We start from the raw sequence: 15,952 nt of genomic DNA, 5'->3' as shown, positions 1-15,952 counted from the left end.
GTGATCTTCAATATTGGGGCAACACATCCTGTCTGGCTTTTATGTAGAGAAAAGATTTTACGTAGCTTCACCAGCAGACACTATGGGTACACAATGGACAACGGCAATGTAGGCTTGTATCGTATGAAAAGAGGCATGCAGCAGGTAGTAGCAAAAGAGCAACGTAAATGGATGTAATTGAGAAAATATCAATGTACAAGTAAGCTCAGAGCAAGGACAAAGCAGTCTAAGTGAATGTATGCAACATTTGCACTGGTGTTCAAGCTTAGCCAAATCTGTCTCCAAGAGCTAGTACAGATAATTTGCCAATGCCCAGGTTGTGGAAAGAGGGATAGGCAAGGTGAAACCAATTCTACTTGGAAATGCTTGTTTTATACAGCGCCTGTGGTCAAGGGGCTGGTGGCCCCCCATATATAGGCTATGGTAAGGAGGGATTTTGTACTCCATTTTAGAACTATGTAGTGAACATAAACTTGGACTATGCCTGTGGTTATCACCTGATCTGCAGGAAAATTGTGCAGCAGCTGGCGGATGGTGTTGTGGTACAGGAGCTGCCAGCGATGACTCGCCCAAGCCACGCAGTCCTCCCATGACCGTGGCTTCTCTGTCACCAGGTGGGTATGGATGGACTTCAGGATCTCCAAAGACTGGGCACTCGGCTTCCGGAGGATCTGTGCCAGAAAATCAGGGTTCCTGCCACCAGAGGAGAAAAAGGAAACAGTTGAAGAGGATTTACAGTAGGGACTGGAATAATAGACCATATCACAGTATTAGCACATATCGTGGTTGGGTAGGGAGAAAGGGCAGAAGGTATACATTAACAAGAACATAGCACAGAGGGGGGTTTACCAGCAGTGATATAGGGCTCTGTGGGACAAGCTACCCAGAGAAAATGAGAACAGGACAAAACTGGGACCTGAAAGGATCTCTGGCAAAAAACCTTTGTACACCAAACGAATATTACACCAAGCAAGGTAGCAGAGCAAACAAGACTAATACTCTTTGTGGTTGTAAGTAACGTGAAGGGTGAGAGGGGAGTTGACAAAGTGGGGAGGATCCAATGGAGTAATGCAAGTCCTTGCGACGCAGCCCTGCGGGGGAGGGGGCATTTAGATCAAGGTCAACGAATATCTGTAGGATATCAGAGACTCTGAGGCTCCTGTATGCATTCTGCAGGGTTGCCTCGTCATTTTGCGTAATGCCACTGGAGGATCTCCACTTCACAAGTGGAGGCCCAACAGTGCATTTTAAGACATCAAATTATTCTAAATATTGGTTACACTTCATACTTTTCACAGATAAGTCTCAAAATTAAATAATAAAATATTCCAATATTTGGGAATCTGTCACAGTACCCAGAAGCACTATTAGTACACTTTTTGTGCATAGCAGCTCATCAGTAGAAAAACAGGGCAAAGAGGTGCCTGCTATCAGACACAGAGGGGCAGATTCAGAACAATACAGTACATGGGGACACCATTGCACGATTGCAGCAAGAGAATACTAACAAATAGTATTGGTGCTCACAATAGGCCTGGCTCATAACCGACAGTGCCACTTCAATCACTATGGAATTTAGGTGCTCATCATACTCATGATACATGCAATCTGTCACTTCTCCTTGCACTCATGCAACCATTCATCCACACGCTGACTCATTCCAGCATTCACCCACAAACATTAATACACAAATCGAAAAAGCATATGCAAATGAAATTAAAGGAACAGAAGTAGAAAAAAAGAGAAATACTACTGTCAAAATGTGATAGGCATACTATAAAAATAAGTAAAACATCCCACATAGCAGCAAACCGCCATTTTGGAGTGATATTGTACATGGTGTACCACTGTTTTCAAGTTACAAAGGGGCAGATGTGCTTAGAAGCAACGTTTCACCAACTTGGAACTGTAGAACAATAATAAACAGTCACAATACCATTCCAAGATGGCACTGTCAGGAATTGGAAGGATCGAGATTTAACCCAGAGAGAGCATGGAGATTATGAAGAACCTAAAGACGAGGTTGAAGGCTATACGTTAGCCATCTAGTGTATCACTGCTCTGATAGGAGTTCCTGGCTCTCGATTTCTACTTCTGCATCAATGCTGGGCCATGTGCACAAGAAAGCATGTAATTCAGTTACTCTTTGCTTCTCGTCTGTGTCTTTTGTTGAGGTGTTTTCCTATTGCTTCTAGTTTGTTCTCTACGTCTTCCTATTCCTCAGGTTTTTATTTCATTTCCCTTACTTGGTTCCTCTGTTTCGTTCACCCTTCTTAAATAGCTAGGAAGCTTGTCGTTGTGCTTTGTCTCTGCTTCCTTCCCTGCAGGTAGTGGCTCTTCTATTAGTGGCTTTCACCTGGTTGTTGAGAATGTTTCCTGGTCTTTGATAACAATCATCACAGCTCTACTGGTGGAAGCATGGGTAAGTCACTCTCCAACTGAGTCACTGCTGTGCTAATTCATTTCTAAATGATACATTCATGTTCCTTTGTGTCCTGGGTATATAAGATTTGGATTCTTCATAGTATGTTCTTTCCTTGCAAATGCCATTTCACTATTTGGGGGGTGTCTGAAAATCCTCACAAGGAATGTCTCTGAAGAAGTCAGTACGCACTTACTTTGAGATCTCCAGTCCAGGAGGTTTCTTTACATCAATATCGAACGAGAGATGTTGACACCGCTGTTTCTCCTTCTTTCCAATCCTTATCCTCTCCAAGCTGTCTATAGATATTAGCTATATAACTGTTACATTCATGAAGTCAAAAAGGGTGCTGTGGCTATAAAATCATCTGATGGAACCTTGCTGACTCGTCCCCGAGATATCGTTAATGAGTTTGCCTCTTATTATAAATCTTTATATACCCCATGATCCTCATTAGATTTTGTTAAAATTAACTCTTTTCTTTCAAATGTTAACCTACCAAGCCTAACTGAAGAGGGCAGAGCACTTTTAGATGGACCAATAACAAAAGATGAAATTAAAAAAGCTATACAATCTCTTCCATATAATAAGGCGCCAGGGGAAGATGGTTTTCCTGCAGAATTTTATAAATGGTCTGGTGACAGTATTGTGGATTTACTACATACTGCTTTTCAGGAAGCAGACGATACAGCTTCTTTAAGCCCTATCTCAAACAAAGCAATTATAGCTATTCTTCCTAAGCCAGGGAAAGACCCATTATTATGTTCTAGTTGTCGTCCCATCTCCCTTCTCAATTGTGATATCAAAATTATGGCCAGTATTTTAGCTTCTCGACTTCGAAAGGTTTTGCCTTCTTTGGTTCATTATACTCAGGTGGGTTTTGTCCCTGGAAGATCACCTCGGAATCATTTACGCACATTATTGCATACACTCCACTCGGCCAGATCCCTACAAGAAGATGAACTAGCATTATCACTTGATGCAGAGAAGGCCTTTGACCGAGTGGAGTGGCAATATCTTTTTACAATCCTAGAGAGGTTTGGCTTAGGGAGTCAATTCATTCATAAAATTAACCTGTTAAATCAAAATCCTATCGCTCAGGTTAACAGTGCAGGATTCCTTTCTGACTCATTTCCTATTTGTAGAGGAACTCGTCAAGGATGCCCCCTATCCCCTTTATTATTTCTCCTTGCTTTGGAACCCTTAGCGGCTGCGATTCGTCAATCTCAGGTTATAAAAGGTATACCCCGCTCTATTGGAAACTCGTAAATGTATTTATATGCTGATGACATATTACTTACCATCACTGACTTGTCTCATTCTATTCCATCCTTGCTTAAAATTATAGATGAATTTTCATCCTTTTCTGGATACAAAATAAATTGGGACAAGAGTGAAGCCCTTCCAATTTCAAATGGAACTACAAAGGCAGCAATTCAGGGATTCCCCTTCCATTGGCAACAATCTTGTCTTAAATATCTAGGGATATTAGTAAATAAAGGTGCAGAGAACATGGTCGCGGATAATATGGGTCCCTTAATTTCCCAGATGCAGCGAGACTTCGACAAATGGAAATCTTTGGGTTTATCTCTATGGGGTAGAGTCCAAGTTGTGAAAATGGTCACGGTTTCCCGTTTTCTCTACACACTTGGGATGCTTCCACTTATTATCCCCTTACCTACCCTACGTCACATTGATTCTAAAATTAAATCCTTTATCTGGGGGTCCATGAAGCCCCGTTTAGCGATACACAAACTTAAAGCACATCACTCTACAGGAGAATTGAGTCTCCCCTCCATTGAGCACTACTCTATGGCCTTACAATTGTCCCAGTTATCGTATTTGGTGGCGGATGTCTCTAGTGCACCACAATGGGTGCATGTAGAGAGATATTTGCTATCAGCTGGGTTTATCGGCCTTATATGGCACAGGCAACAGTCGTTCGGCCCCTTACAATCCTTTATTGGCTGCAATGCGCAAGGTTTGGCAAAAAGCACATAGAATTCTAGGCTCTAACCGACGCATTCATGTTAAAGCCCCAATTTGGAATAATGCAGGTATCCGAATGAAAGGTAAATCTATTCTCTGGCCTCAATGGCAAGCAGCTGGAATTGTCACATTAGGTCAACTTTTGCACGATGGTAATTTTAAGTCATTTGATTCCTTAGCAAATGAGTTTGGAATTTCATTGCATCAAAAACAAAATTATATACAGCTTAAAACTTGTCTTAAAAAAATTCTTGGAGCACCTCCTTATGTTCTGCAAATTTCACCTCTAATATTTTATTTATCTATTTGGGGGAAATGTAAGGGAGTTACATCAGGAATATATAAAATATTCACATCACAATTATTCTCTCATCCCATGACTATTCATCTTAAAGACAAATGGTAATCACAATTATAAATTGCTTATAGTGATCAAGAATGGACGGATTTACTGCTCAATTTAGCTAAAGGTACAACAGAAGCCAGATTAAAATTCTGTTTATTTAAACTACTTCATGATTGGCACTGGTCTTCAGTAAAACTGAACAAAGCAGGATTACTTCCACATACTAATTGTTGGAGATGTGATAGCTATGGCTGTGATATCATACATATTTTATGTAGTTGTCCCTTGATTCAATCTTATTGGAACTATATTGGACAGACGTTATGTCGTATTATCTCATTGCAATTACCACTTTCACCTTCAACAATTATTTTGCATGATTTTAGAATATTTCCACATCTTTCTAAACCTCAGAGTAGACTTATGCACACAGCATTAGCCACTGCTAAAATTTGCATACTTAGATTATGGAAATCTCCATCTCCACCTTCTCCAGAAATTTGGCTTACAGCAATGATACAAACTGCCTCCTATGAAAGAATTATATATAATATAAATAATCAGCTGGATTTGTTTAATCGAATTTGGGCTCCTCTCCTCACCATGGATTTTTCTGTGGGAAATCATCCTTCTACCTCTTTACAACACAATTCTTCACCTTAACTCATCTATTATACTTTATTTTCATTTCTTCTTCTTCTCTATTATAATTTATTTGCTACTGTTATTAGATATATTTGCAGCTCTGTTTTTCAATTGTACTGATATTATGTCACTTAGACTGATGACATTGTCTTCTTTCACATTATGTACATATAGCTTTCTTGTCCTCTTATTTTAATTTTATGTTGTATAGTATAGATATTGTCTGATTTGCCACGATCCATGGCTTTCTCACTTTCAATGCGATGTTTTACTGATGGTGCTCTTCAGTTAATGAATGTCTGAATAACTTTATTGTGTAATATATCAAATATTTATTTTATTTTTCAAAACATATTGGAATAAGATGTTTATGTAATTTGGTATTTATTTCATGGATGGATTGAGATATTGTTATATTTATATATAAAATTGTCTTTAAATATGAAATGCTAATAAAAAATTATAAAAAAAAAAAAAAGGGTGCTGTGATCAACATCAGACTCAAAGCTATATGGTCCTCGACAAACGCTCCGTAAACATCTCACTGAGTGCCCATATTGTGCATTGTGTTTCATTGTTATATCAATCTAAGACAGCTGACAGTTTAGTTCTACATTTGATGGTGATCTTGGAATGGTAAAACAATTATACAATATGGGCAATACCATTCCAAAATGACCACCTAATTTTGATGCACTTGCCTCGCAGGAAGGATGTGGTGCACTGTAGAAGAGCCAGGCAGTCCTGTCTGGGGAATTGCTCTAAAAATATTAACACAATAAAATAAATGAGAAGGGAAGAAATGAAAAGGGACTTATTACCGTAGAAAATCCATGCAGTAATCATTTTTTAGCATAGAATGGGAAATAACATACAGGTTGGTTCATTATCGCATCTGTTAATAAATATTTTACGCCAATAGTTGGCCATTTACAAGGCACTTGTTTCACCTACTTTTGGCAGGTGAGACAGTGCCTGTGTTTTAATGTATGCTACAATTCCGCGTGAAGTCAAACCTGCCAACCTGTAATGCTGTTCCATCTGAAAGCCTCAGTTTACGACAGGGGCAGAATTGCCACCCAACTCGTGATTTGGTCAATAGTTGTTTGATGTTGGACTAGATTTTACTCATGACAACTCTATGTGCAGGTTCGTTAAACAAAGCCCACATCCATTTCAGAATAAAGCTTCTTTAATGGTGGAAGGAGCAAGGTCAAAGAGGCTGCTTCACCCTCATCAGCTTCATCATTGATAAACAGCAATGCATCCAGAACCAATACTGATGAAATCTCTGTGCACTGTGTGCAGCATAGGATACTGAACTAAGAATTTGGTTTCCACCGATGGAGTACAAAAGCATAGCAGCAAAGGCTCACTGTATGATTTTCTCTACAAAGGGCAGGTTGGAGGCAGAATGTTTCTAGATTTAATTGGGACAAGGTTTTGGGACCGATTTATTGTTTGATGGTGGAGAAGCACTGTAAGGATGGCAGAATACATTAAGTCCATCATCCCGACAGTACTTGATCCATCAAATTTAGAGATGACAATTGCCCTGGCAGTCATCTCTGTACCTTTAAAGGAACCACCATCATGGCGGCTGATCCCTTCAGGATAAAAAAGTTGGACAGCTGCCCAACAAACGTTAATATTTTGTGTTTTTCTGAAACAAACTCCTAAGGAAGGAGTTTTCTCCCCGGGTGACGAGGTCATAATTGTTTTTGTCTCTCCCTCACTGTCAGCTTTTTCCTGGCGGTGACAGACACAAATAAAGCATCACACCCTCTGCTCTAAGTAGAGCGGGTGGTAGTATAGCTTTAATCCAGCAGCCAGTACTCCATAAAGCCTATAGAAAAATTGTGGGCCACCTGTCTCTAAATAAGGTGGGTGGACTTAGAGTTTGGTGGTCAGGGTACTCAGTTGCTTTTGCGACAGGGTACCCCGCCTGCCAAATTCTAATTCAGCCGCTATTTCTTTGGAGGATCCCATGTGTGTGTACATAGGGATGTCAGTAACTAGACTGATTGGAGTGTGTGCTTTAACATTTTGTAGAAGTGAGTGGTGATATGGGATTTGCTGCCCAGATTAACATGTTGGATATGAGTCAAGTTGCAATAAGCAATGTGCATACAGACAATTGTTAAGAAGTTCTGGTTTGTCTGAAGGAAACAAATTAGGATGTTGTTGGTTTTGTGGCCTGAAGAACTGGAGTGAGTAGTAACTTTGGGGTGCTTTGGATGTTTCATTATATTTAGTCTATTTTGACTGAAAGAAAGCATGTTGATACAGCCATTTTTTTTTTAAAGGGTAGTGCAGAGGCTCTCAAGGTCTATGAGTAATAGATTCAGTAAGATGTGAGATGATAGCTGAGGGCTGTCACAGAGGTGTCTGGACCTATCCGCTATAATGCTCTTTCTGTTTGTTTTTGATGGTTTCTAAGCTGATCTAGCCCGTGGGAGCTCTTCTACCCTCATTTGTGCCCTCACTTACGATTGTATTGTGAATTTTAAAATCTGCTGTTCTGGCCTCTGCCATGACAAGTGTCGCTGCCCGACCAGTTCAGTTGCTTCAGAGGGGTAATTCTTCATTTAGGTCTGGCTTGATGACGCAGCTGATGCCAAAACCTATAGCTACCAAATCTATAAAATATACATAGCGGGATTTGGCTTCTCAAAGGAGAATTGCCCTCTCCTCGTGCTACTGGTTATTTGGTGCATCATCTACCCCCTGTGGAGTGCTTGCTTTGCAATGCACGAGGTCCTATTTACATGTCAAGAGTACACTGAATTACATGTTAAATGATGTAACGTTATAGCAGGTTCGATTAAAAAAAGCATATTTTTTGCTTTATCAGCGTAGCAGGCTTTAAAAAGCTTTCAATATGACCTCAAAATGCAAGATTAGACCTATTGGCTATGCCAATGGTTGTCCGAACCAAAGTTAGAAGGCTGGGGAGAGCTGATTGGACGGAGGGAGGGGGGACTCCTTAATATGAAGTAATGTGGGCCTGTGATCAAAGAGAGAGACGTGTTAGCAGAATAATGGGGCAGATAATGGCGCATTATCAGGAACAGAGGCCAAGGTGCTAAAAATAATGCCAGTGCTTGGACACACTGGCGAAGCGGGACACGTTGATTGGATCAAGGGGTAGGCGCGAGCGGGAATATTGAAAGGAAATAGGCCAGGTGGACACATTACCTCAGGGACACATTGGCTGGGTAGAGAGCATCTGCGCGCGAGCGAGCTCGTTAGCAGTATCAGATCGTAGGTGGGGATGGATACGTTTGCAGAAATAGTGCGCGCGGGCCAGGTCAGCGAGAGACCGGTTAGCAAGACGAGAGGTCGGGTGCACGTTAGCGCAGAGAGGGATGTTAGCAGGGGCACGGGCTGGGGTAGGCAGGTCTCCACGAACAGATGGTGGCGAATACCTTATCAGGAACAGGAGACCGAGTGACACACCAGAGGGAAGGTCTTAGCATTAACAGAGGACAGAAGGGCTCGGCAGCAGGAGGATCGTATAGAGCGAGGCACGTGGCAGAAGGGGACAGGTTAGCAGGGTCATCACCACGTGGGACCGTGACACGTGAGCAGAGTGACCCGCGCGGCAAAAGCCTGACACTAAAACCCTCTCTTTGCTGTTTGTTTCACGGGGTCACCTGATGCCTGAAGGCGAGGTGCGTGGCGTCTGAGTTAGATAAGGGCTGGCACGAGGTGTAGCTGAAGAGGCGCTGTGGGTGCTTCCATGGCGTGCCTTAGGCCAGTCACGCAGGGCTAGTCTCCAGTAAAGCGCCTCAGGCCTTTCTTGTTTTCAGCCCGCCTGGTACGTCTGTCGGGGCAGCAGACAGACTGCCGGGGAATTTCCCCGAGTTATCAGAGAATAAATTCACGAGCTGTAAAATGCGCTCATTGGCTGCGTCGCCCTCTCATAACCCGGAGAACAGAGCATGGTCTTATGAAAACAGGCCTCCCCCCGGGCTCTTATTTTATCACTGCTAAAACATCCGACTCTGCTGGCCGAGTGGCACGCAGACACTGCGGCCTGTTCATACTCTGCGACTCCCGAGTACCAGGGAAAGGCTGGCGTGGCTGCAGCAAACAGGGCTTCCTTTCACGAATCACACTGCCACGTTTGTACCCGGGACGTGGCGCCATCAGCCGCGCGTCCACAGGGCATTTAGCATTCGATAAAGCTGGAAATACAACACAACCCGTGGATTGGTGGCATGCGCCCGTACCTAAGGTCAGACCGGGAACCAAAACCAGCCCTGGCAAAACATTTCAAAGCAGAACTGAATCTTTTGTTCGCCCGTGGTAATTTAAACTCCATGTTTCACCAAGAAATGTGATACTATAAGCATGCATTTTTTGTATTCGTGCAGGAAAATGAAAATAAAGTTTTGTTTTAAAGAATATATTTTGAATAGGTTTTCGTGGATATAGACAAACAAATGCATCAAAGTATGTTATGTATAGGAGCTTTTGGGCACACCCATATGATGGACGGGATGCAGAGCAAATCAAACATTCACCCCAGTCTAGAAATCTGGGTTAAATCGATTGTTCTTTTGCTCACCTTGCTACCCCAGTTTAGACCCAGCCATATGCAAATCAGTCTTGACCCTGTGCCCCATGGGAACAGTCCAGCCCGAACTGTCCAGCCAGGTCCTCCCTGGACCAATAACAAGCATCCTGGGACCGGTTTCGGGGCATCAACCCTCATCTGCAGTGTAAGGTCTCCACATCGTTGGGCATCGCGATCATCTGCCTTTGCAGGGTGGACACAGTCAGGGCCTGTTCTTTCAGGGAGCCTTCACTACGTTTCACTCAGTCTGTCTGCTTCCAGTGTTCATCGCACAGGTGGCTGAGATCCGGGGAGACCTGGTCTATCTTATGTTCTAGGATTTTCCGGGAAGAGTTACCCATGGAGAGGATCTGGTCAAACTTATCAGCAGGTACAGCGTCCTTGCCCCTGACAGCAGGCGTAATTGAACCTTCTAATGTCACCATTCGTCTGGATGTTGCTAACTCCCTGGTACTGCCTGCATCCATTAGGGTGTCCCTCGCGGAGTGTGTACAGCCCATGTCCAACTCTCATGGATCACATATTCATAGTGGAAATCAATGCTTGTGTAGTGGGCTTGTGGCGCTCCCCCGACACAGATTTCTGGGGCCAGCTTGCATTGCACAATGTGCTCTCACAGGTGCAGTGGGCACCCGGTTGTAACCTCAGCATGGGGCTCCACCTGGGCTCTCTGCAGTCGCCTGCAACCAGCAAACCGCGGCCAAGTGGTCACTTGTCATGCTAAGCACGTCTATGTCTCAGGAACCCAGTGTGGTACTTTCAGGGCTATCAGCCCCTCTGGTACAGACTTGTGGAAGTTGCCCTAGGCCAGCACATGGGATCAGCAGGGAACGCAGTCCTCACCTCCTGTGGGTCCCCGCAGCTCTGCCTGGAGTTGGCATCTCACTATGGAGGTTCCTGTCACCTCTTGTGGGCTAAACCAACAAGGACCAGCTGCCAAGCCACCAAGGACTCGCGTTTGGGGGCAAACACCCACCGTAGAGTCGGTAAGTCAGGCCGGGTACCTGTCGGTCACAAGCCTCATTTCGCAGCCGTGGGCTGCACGCGCCAGCTCCTCAGGCCCGGTTTCAGTTCACAGGTTCCGCCGCCAGCCCTCAAGGTCCTGTCAGTACAGGCCGCACACTCTCACCGCAGTCCCCACCCTGGCGAGTCCACGCTTTTAGCGCAGGTGCCATCTTGGCTCCTAGCGCCGGGGGCAACGAACATAGCTCCGAGCACCCTTCGGCTGCCCTGGACTCCAGTTGATGGCACCCCAGTAACAGCACTTGTGTAGCCTCGCCTCAGTAAAATGAATATAAAGTTGGTAAAAAAAACAGCCACATGTTGCACCTCATGCCTGAGCAAAGCGAAAGAGCAAGTACCTCTCTGATGATGTGGTGGGGGAGTTCTTACCCTGATTGTTGTTGAAACCCCCACTAAGTTATCTTAATCGGGTTCGCAGAAAATGGGAAGTGCGGCTACAGGGCTTAATTTGTCAAAAAACAAAAAACGAAGTGCAGGGGCCCAAAGTATCTCTTATGGGCCTGTAAACCAGGGCTTCCAAATGCTTGTGCCACCAAATACTAAATCTGCCTTGTTTTGATTCCACTTTACTCTGATTTTTCCACCAACCTACTGTTCATGCCTCAGTCTCGCTCTTGCCTTTTCTTTTTCGCATCTGCTTTTTCCACTTCTCTATCTTTTCCTTTCACTTCCTCCCGCTTTCTCCTTTTTCGCCTTTCTTTCTTGTGGTGAGTCAAGGCCTGATTATGATAAATACACTCAGGTCCCCAAATATTAGTGCTGGTGCATACCCCAAGCACAAATTAAGCACTCTGGATGAGTAAGCAAAGCAGGTCAGTCTGTCGTGCGTTTTGACCAACTCTGTGCCCTGTTAGGTGCTGCACACACCATAAGGTCCAGGGGTTCATGAGATCCAGGTTAAAGGGGAATGGATCGTTGATCCATCGAGAGGGTTCTTCTCAAAGTAAGTGAATGGAAGATGTGTTTTCATTTGCCAAATTTTACTATTTTAAAAAAATTGTATAGGTCATCTCTTCCAAGCTGGTAACATTGCTTTGGGCCAATCATGTAATTGCTGGTCTACTACTCATCTCTCCTGGGGGATACACGAAATCACTCAGATTTAGACCCAACAAAATGGTTAAAAAGTACAGACTTGGTGTATTCCATGGGCCACGTGACTCTCACTGCCCGCAGACCAGAGTCAATTATCACAGCACTTCCTGAAGAGTCACTAATCAGGCCTGAAGGCCTTCTCTACAGCCCACTTCCCAATACTCGATGAAGCTATCTGCCTGTACCTCCGATGGCCGCCTCTCCTTCAACGAAAGTATGACAGCCCACCCTGAGTATACCCTAAGCAACTGCAGCCCCTCAATAGATGGCCCTCGGTTCCAGCTGGGGACTAACAAAAGAAGAATCACAGCTCTGTCGGTGGATCCTGAGAGCCCTGAACACTAACCCTGTGGACTCACCCCGCCGCCCCTCGTCCCGCGGCACAATGATGCCTGCACGCTCCACACCCCACCTGTTATTCTCGTCGCCAGATTCGATACTCAACTACTATACCCAGTCGCTCCGAGAACCCTCTGACATGGCACAACAGGAATACACTCGAAGCCTGAGCTGCCTAGAGTGCTACTAGATACACTTAGATGTTGGCATTTGCAGAGCTGGCAATAGTTGGGAAAATGACAGTCAGGCATGGAGCTGCTGTTGGCTGACATGCTGCAAGAAGGACTCTTCCCTGACGGCAGGGGAATATACTCCTGAAAAGAACAGACCCTAAAAAGCACCATGTGCCCTATTTGAAAACACTTTTGGAAAACATTCGTCTCCCTCACTGAACCTTATTCTGAAAAAACAAAATCTCACTTACTGAGTTCGTAGTGTTGTTCAGTAAATCGGGCTTATTTTAATTTGAGATAAATTGTGCCTGTGTGTGAGCGGATGGTCAATCCTAATGAAATGCCCCAGCCATTTTGAACCCTTAATCTGAGATTGGGCAAAAGTACATGTTTTTGGCTTCATTCATATTTGAGAAGGTAATTATTTGACATGGGCCAACTTTCAACCTTCTTCACCACACAAGTCATCCTTTCTAATGGTGCAGTGGGGATGAATTTAGAGTTTAATTGATACTCATAAGAAATATATATTTTAAATATAGTGGTAAACAATCTAAATGTGTAGTAAGGGAGCATGTTCGAAGATCTGCAGTATGTATTAAAAAAAATCAAACTGAGTAAACTAAAACATAATGAAAAAACAAACATAAAGTTGTAATGAGACTCTTCTGGTATTGAAATGTGTTTCCAACTTGGTCTTTAAAGTGAAATGCATATGACTGGATGGATCTTTGGAAAGTCACAATAGGAAACTGGTAATCCTTTAATTAAAAGGGAAAGAATAGGATCATTTAAAGGATTGCTTCCCAAAATAAGGATCTCTTGAGTGTTAGTAGTGAAGCTGGTGGTGGTTTCTCTACAACATTTGCTCAGGACCTATGAAAATGTAGTAAAAGTCATGTGGCGGTGAGATTGGCTAATTCTGTTCCATAAGGATCATCTCTGTTTAGGTCTTAGAGTTTCCCAGACTTGAACGCTGCTGGTGTAGCTTATGGATTGGAACAGTAGACGTCTGGTACAGATGAGAAGATCCAGAATCAGCGGTGGGTTCTACATTTTGTTTGAGGGCAAAGACAGAGAGTGCTCCACAAGCTTTAATATATTCCAATCAAAGTTCTTTTTGGCCAGGAAAATCTTATTTTGTCTACGCTGATAAACATTGGGTTTAAATGATGGCCTTCAATGGCAAGAAAGCAACTAATAAACAAATCTGTAGCAATAAAAGTTTGGCTCTACCAAGCCACTTACTGGATGTACTGATTAACACTCTCTGCTGGCTGCTTGAACAGACCTTCAAACTCATCTCGAGCCCACTAGAAGAGAAACAAAGAACATAAAAGAAAGAACAGATGAGATTCAAGACTTAGGGCTAACTTCACAAACATGCAGCAGCACATGTAACCACTTTAGAAGAAGAATTACTGCAGCTACTTTAACACAATCCAGTGTATGACTAGTGGCAAGAAAAAGGATGTAATACCTACTTTTTTACCCTCTATAAGTTGACTTAGTGAAGGTATAAGGGAGCGTAAATGTTACTTATGCAGTATCTGTTCGTTGCAGGAAGTGCTGTAGATTCACCTGCTCTTCATACTCCCTGCCATCTAGTGTTGGGCTTGGATATTTGCAAGTTATTTTTCTTTGTGAAAGTCTTTCGAGCCAGGAGACGTGATGTGACTCCTGCCTTGATCCACAATACAGATGGGCACCAACTCTATATTAGATTGTTTTCATACAGCATATGATAATATATATGGAGTGACAATCGAGTGTAGTGTGGTGCACCACATGCGTTGTGCAGTGTTAAGTCAGTAATGATAGAAGAGATCTGCAATCATCTCAAGCTTCTGGGGAAGAGATTTGGCTCATGTAAATCTACAGCACTACAGGCTAAAAACTGATGCTTTCAGGGAAAGCAAGATTTTCTTTTTGTAGTATGTGTAGCTGTAGATACACATATGCTGCAGTGCTTAATTTGTAAAATATGAAGTGCCAGGGCTCTGACCAGGAGGCCACTGCAGCTTGCACCACCCATCGCCCCGGTCATCTCTGCCAAAACAACTACTAACCATCTCTCTTGCATGTAAATGCAACAGTTCAGATTATTCCAGGTCCCCAAAGCTAAAGGAATGGCTGGGGAGGCAGGTTTTAGCAATTTTTTAATGTATATTGTTCTCCTAAACAACTGTTATACTGCTCATCTCTAAATTACATGAGCAGCGCCTCCTTGTGGCAGACTTCCCTAAATGTGGTGTTGACAATTAGGTGCCGGTGCCGAGCACTGGATACCAAGTAAGTGCCAGTGCTGAGCCCCGGAAAGCACCTGCTCAAATTAAGCACTGCGTGTGAAGACTGTAATGCAGTGCCCTCCATAAGGGGTGGCTAACAAGTAGATGATGACGATGTCTGAAACAACATTTTTAAAACTGGCAACAATAGTCTGCTGGAGGGCTTAAATGTCCACATTGTAGTGATTAATAAATGTGAGTGGGTTTGACCAGCTGGTCACTTTGGAGATGTCAGCTGGCACAATGTACCCTAAGAATGCCAGGGTTACCCCTTTCTTATGGGTGAATTGCGGTCTGGGGAGTACAGGAGAGGCTCTTATAGCTTTCTGGTGGCAAGTTTGGATACACTTAACTATCCATCGTGCTGGACCTACCTTAGAAATGTGACAACACTTGCAAGGTTTCAAGAAGGCTACAAAGAGCTGATCAGACTTGCATAAAGGCTTGGTTCTGTCAATGTAGTACAGAAGAGCTCTTTTTATATCTACTATGTGTAAAGCTCTTTCCGCTATTGAATCTGGTTGTGAACGGAAACATGGGAGTACTATGGTCAGATTAAAGTGAAACCACCAGTGGTCGAAATTTGGGATTAATCCTGAGAACAACTCTATCTTTGTGAAGCTGAATTAATGGTTCTTAAAGGGTGAGTACTAGCAGCTCACTAGTGCACCTGAGGGACGGTATGGTCACTATGAAGGTTACTGTACAGAAAATTAACTGTAGGAAACATGAGAGTAAATGTTCAAAAGGTCGCCTCGTATGGCTCATGAGGACTATATTAATGTACCACACGGGAGCAAGAGGTATTTGAGGCGTATGAATCTCTTAAGACCCTCCACGAAAGCCTTGACTTCTGGGATTTTAAGAGAGTTAAATGTTTCCAGTTTTGCATGCAAGCTGTTCCACTTGCGAAGTGTAGATATAACGATGTGTAGGCAAGGCCTAAGTTCTGCAGATGTAAAAGATAGCAGACAATGTTCTGGAGGTTAGTCTTCAGGGGGCCTATTTATTTTGGGGAAGGCACAAAAGGACAAACCTTTTCCACTTTTA

At 43.4% G+C, this 15,952-nt stretch overlaps 1 protein-coding gene across 1 annotated transcript in view; it reads right to left on the bottom strand.

Moving 5' to 3' along the window:
* Positions 1-15,952, bottom strand: part of UBA7 (ubiquitin like modifier activating enzyme 7) — a 1,199,654-nt gene that overhangs the window by 768,267 nt on the left and 415,435 nt on the right. Inside the window, exons 16-17 of the mRNA XM_078661236.1 lie at positions 13,863-13,927; positions 498-693 (exon numbers count right to left, since the gene is read on the bottom strand). Coding sequence (XP_078517362.1) covers positions 498-693; positions 13,863-13,927 — 261 coding nt within the window. The remainder of the gene's footprint in view (positions 1-497; positions 694-13,862; positions 13,928-15,952) is intronic.

Source organism: Lissotriton helveticus, chromosome 9 (genome assembly GCF_964261635.1).
Source record: "Lissotriton helveticus chromosome 9, aLisHel1.1, whole genome shotgun sequence".
Taxonomy (NCBI): Eukaryota; Metazoa; Chordata; class Amphibia; order Caudata; family Salamandridae; genus Lissotriton; species Lissotriton helveticus.
This window is presented reverse-complemented; position numbering and strand designations above follow the sequence as displayed.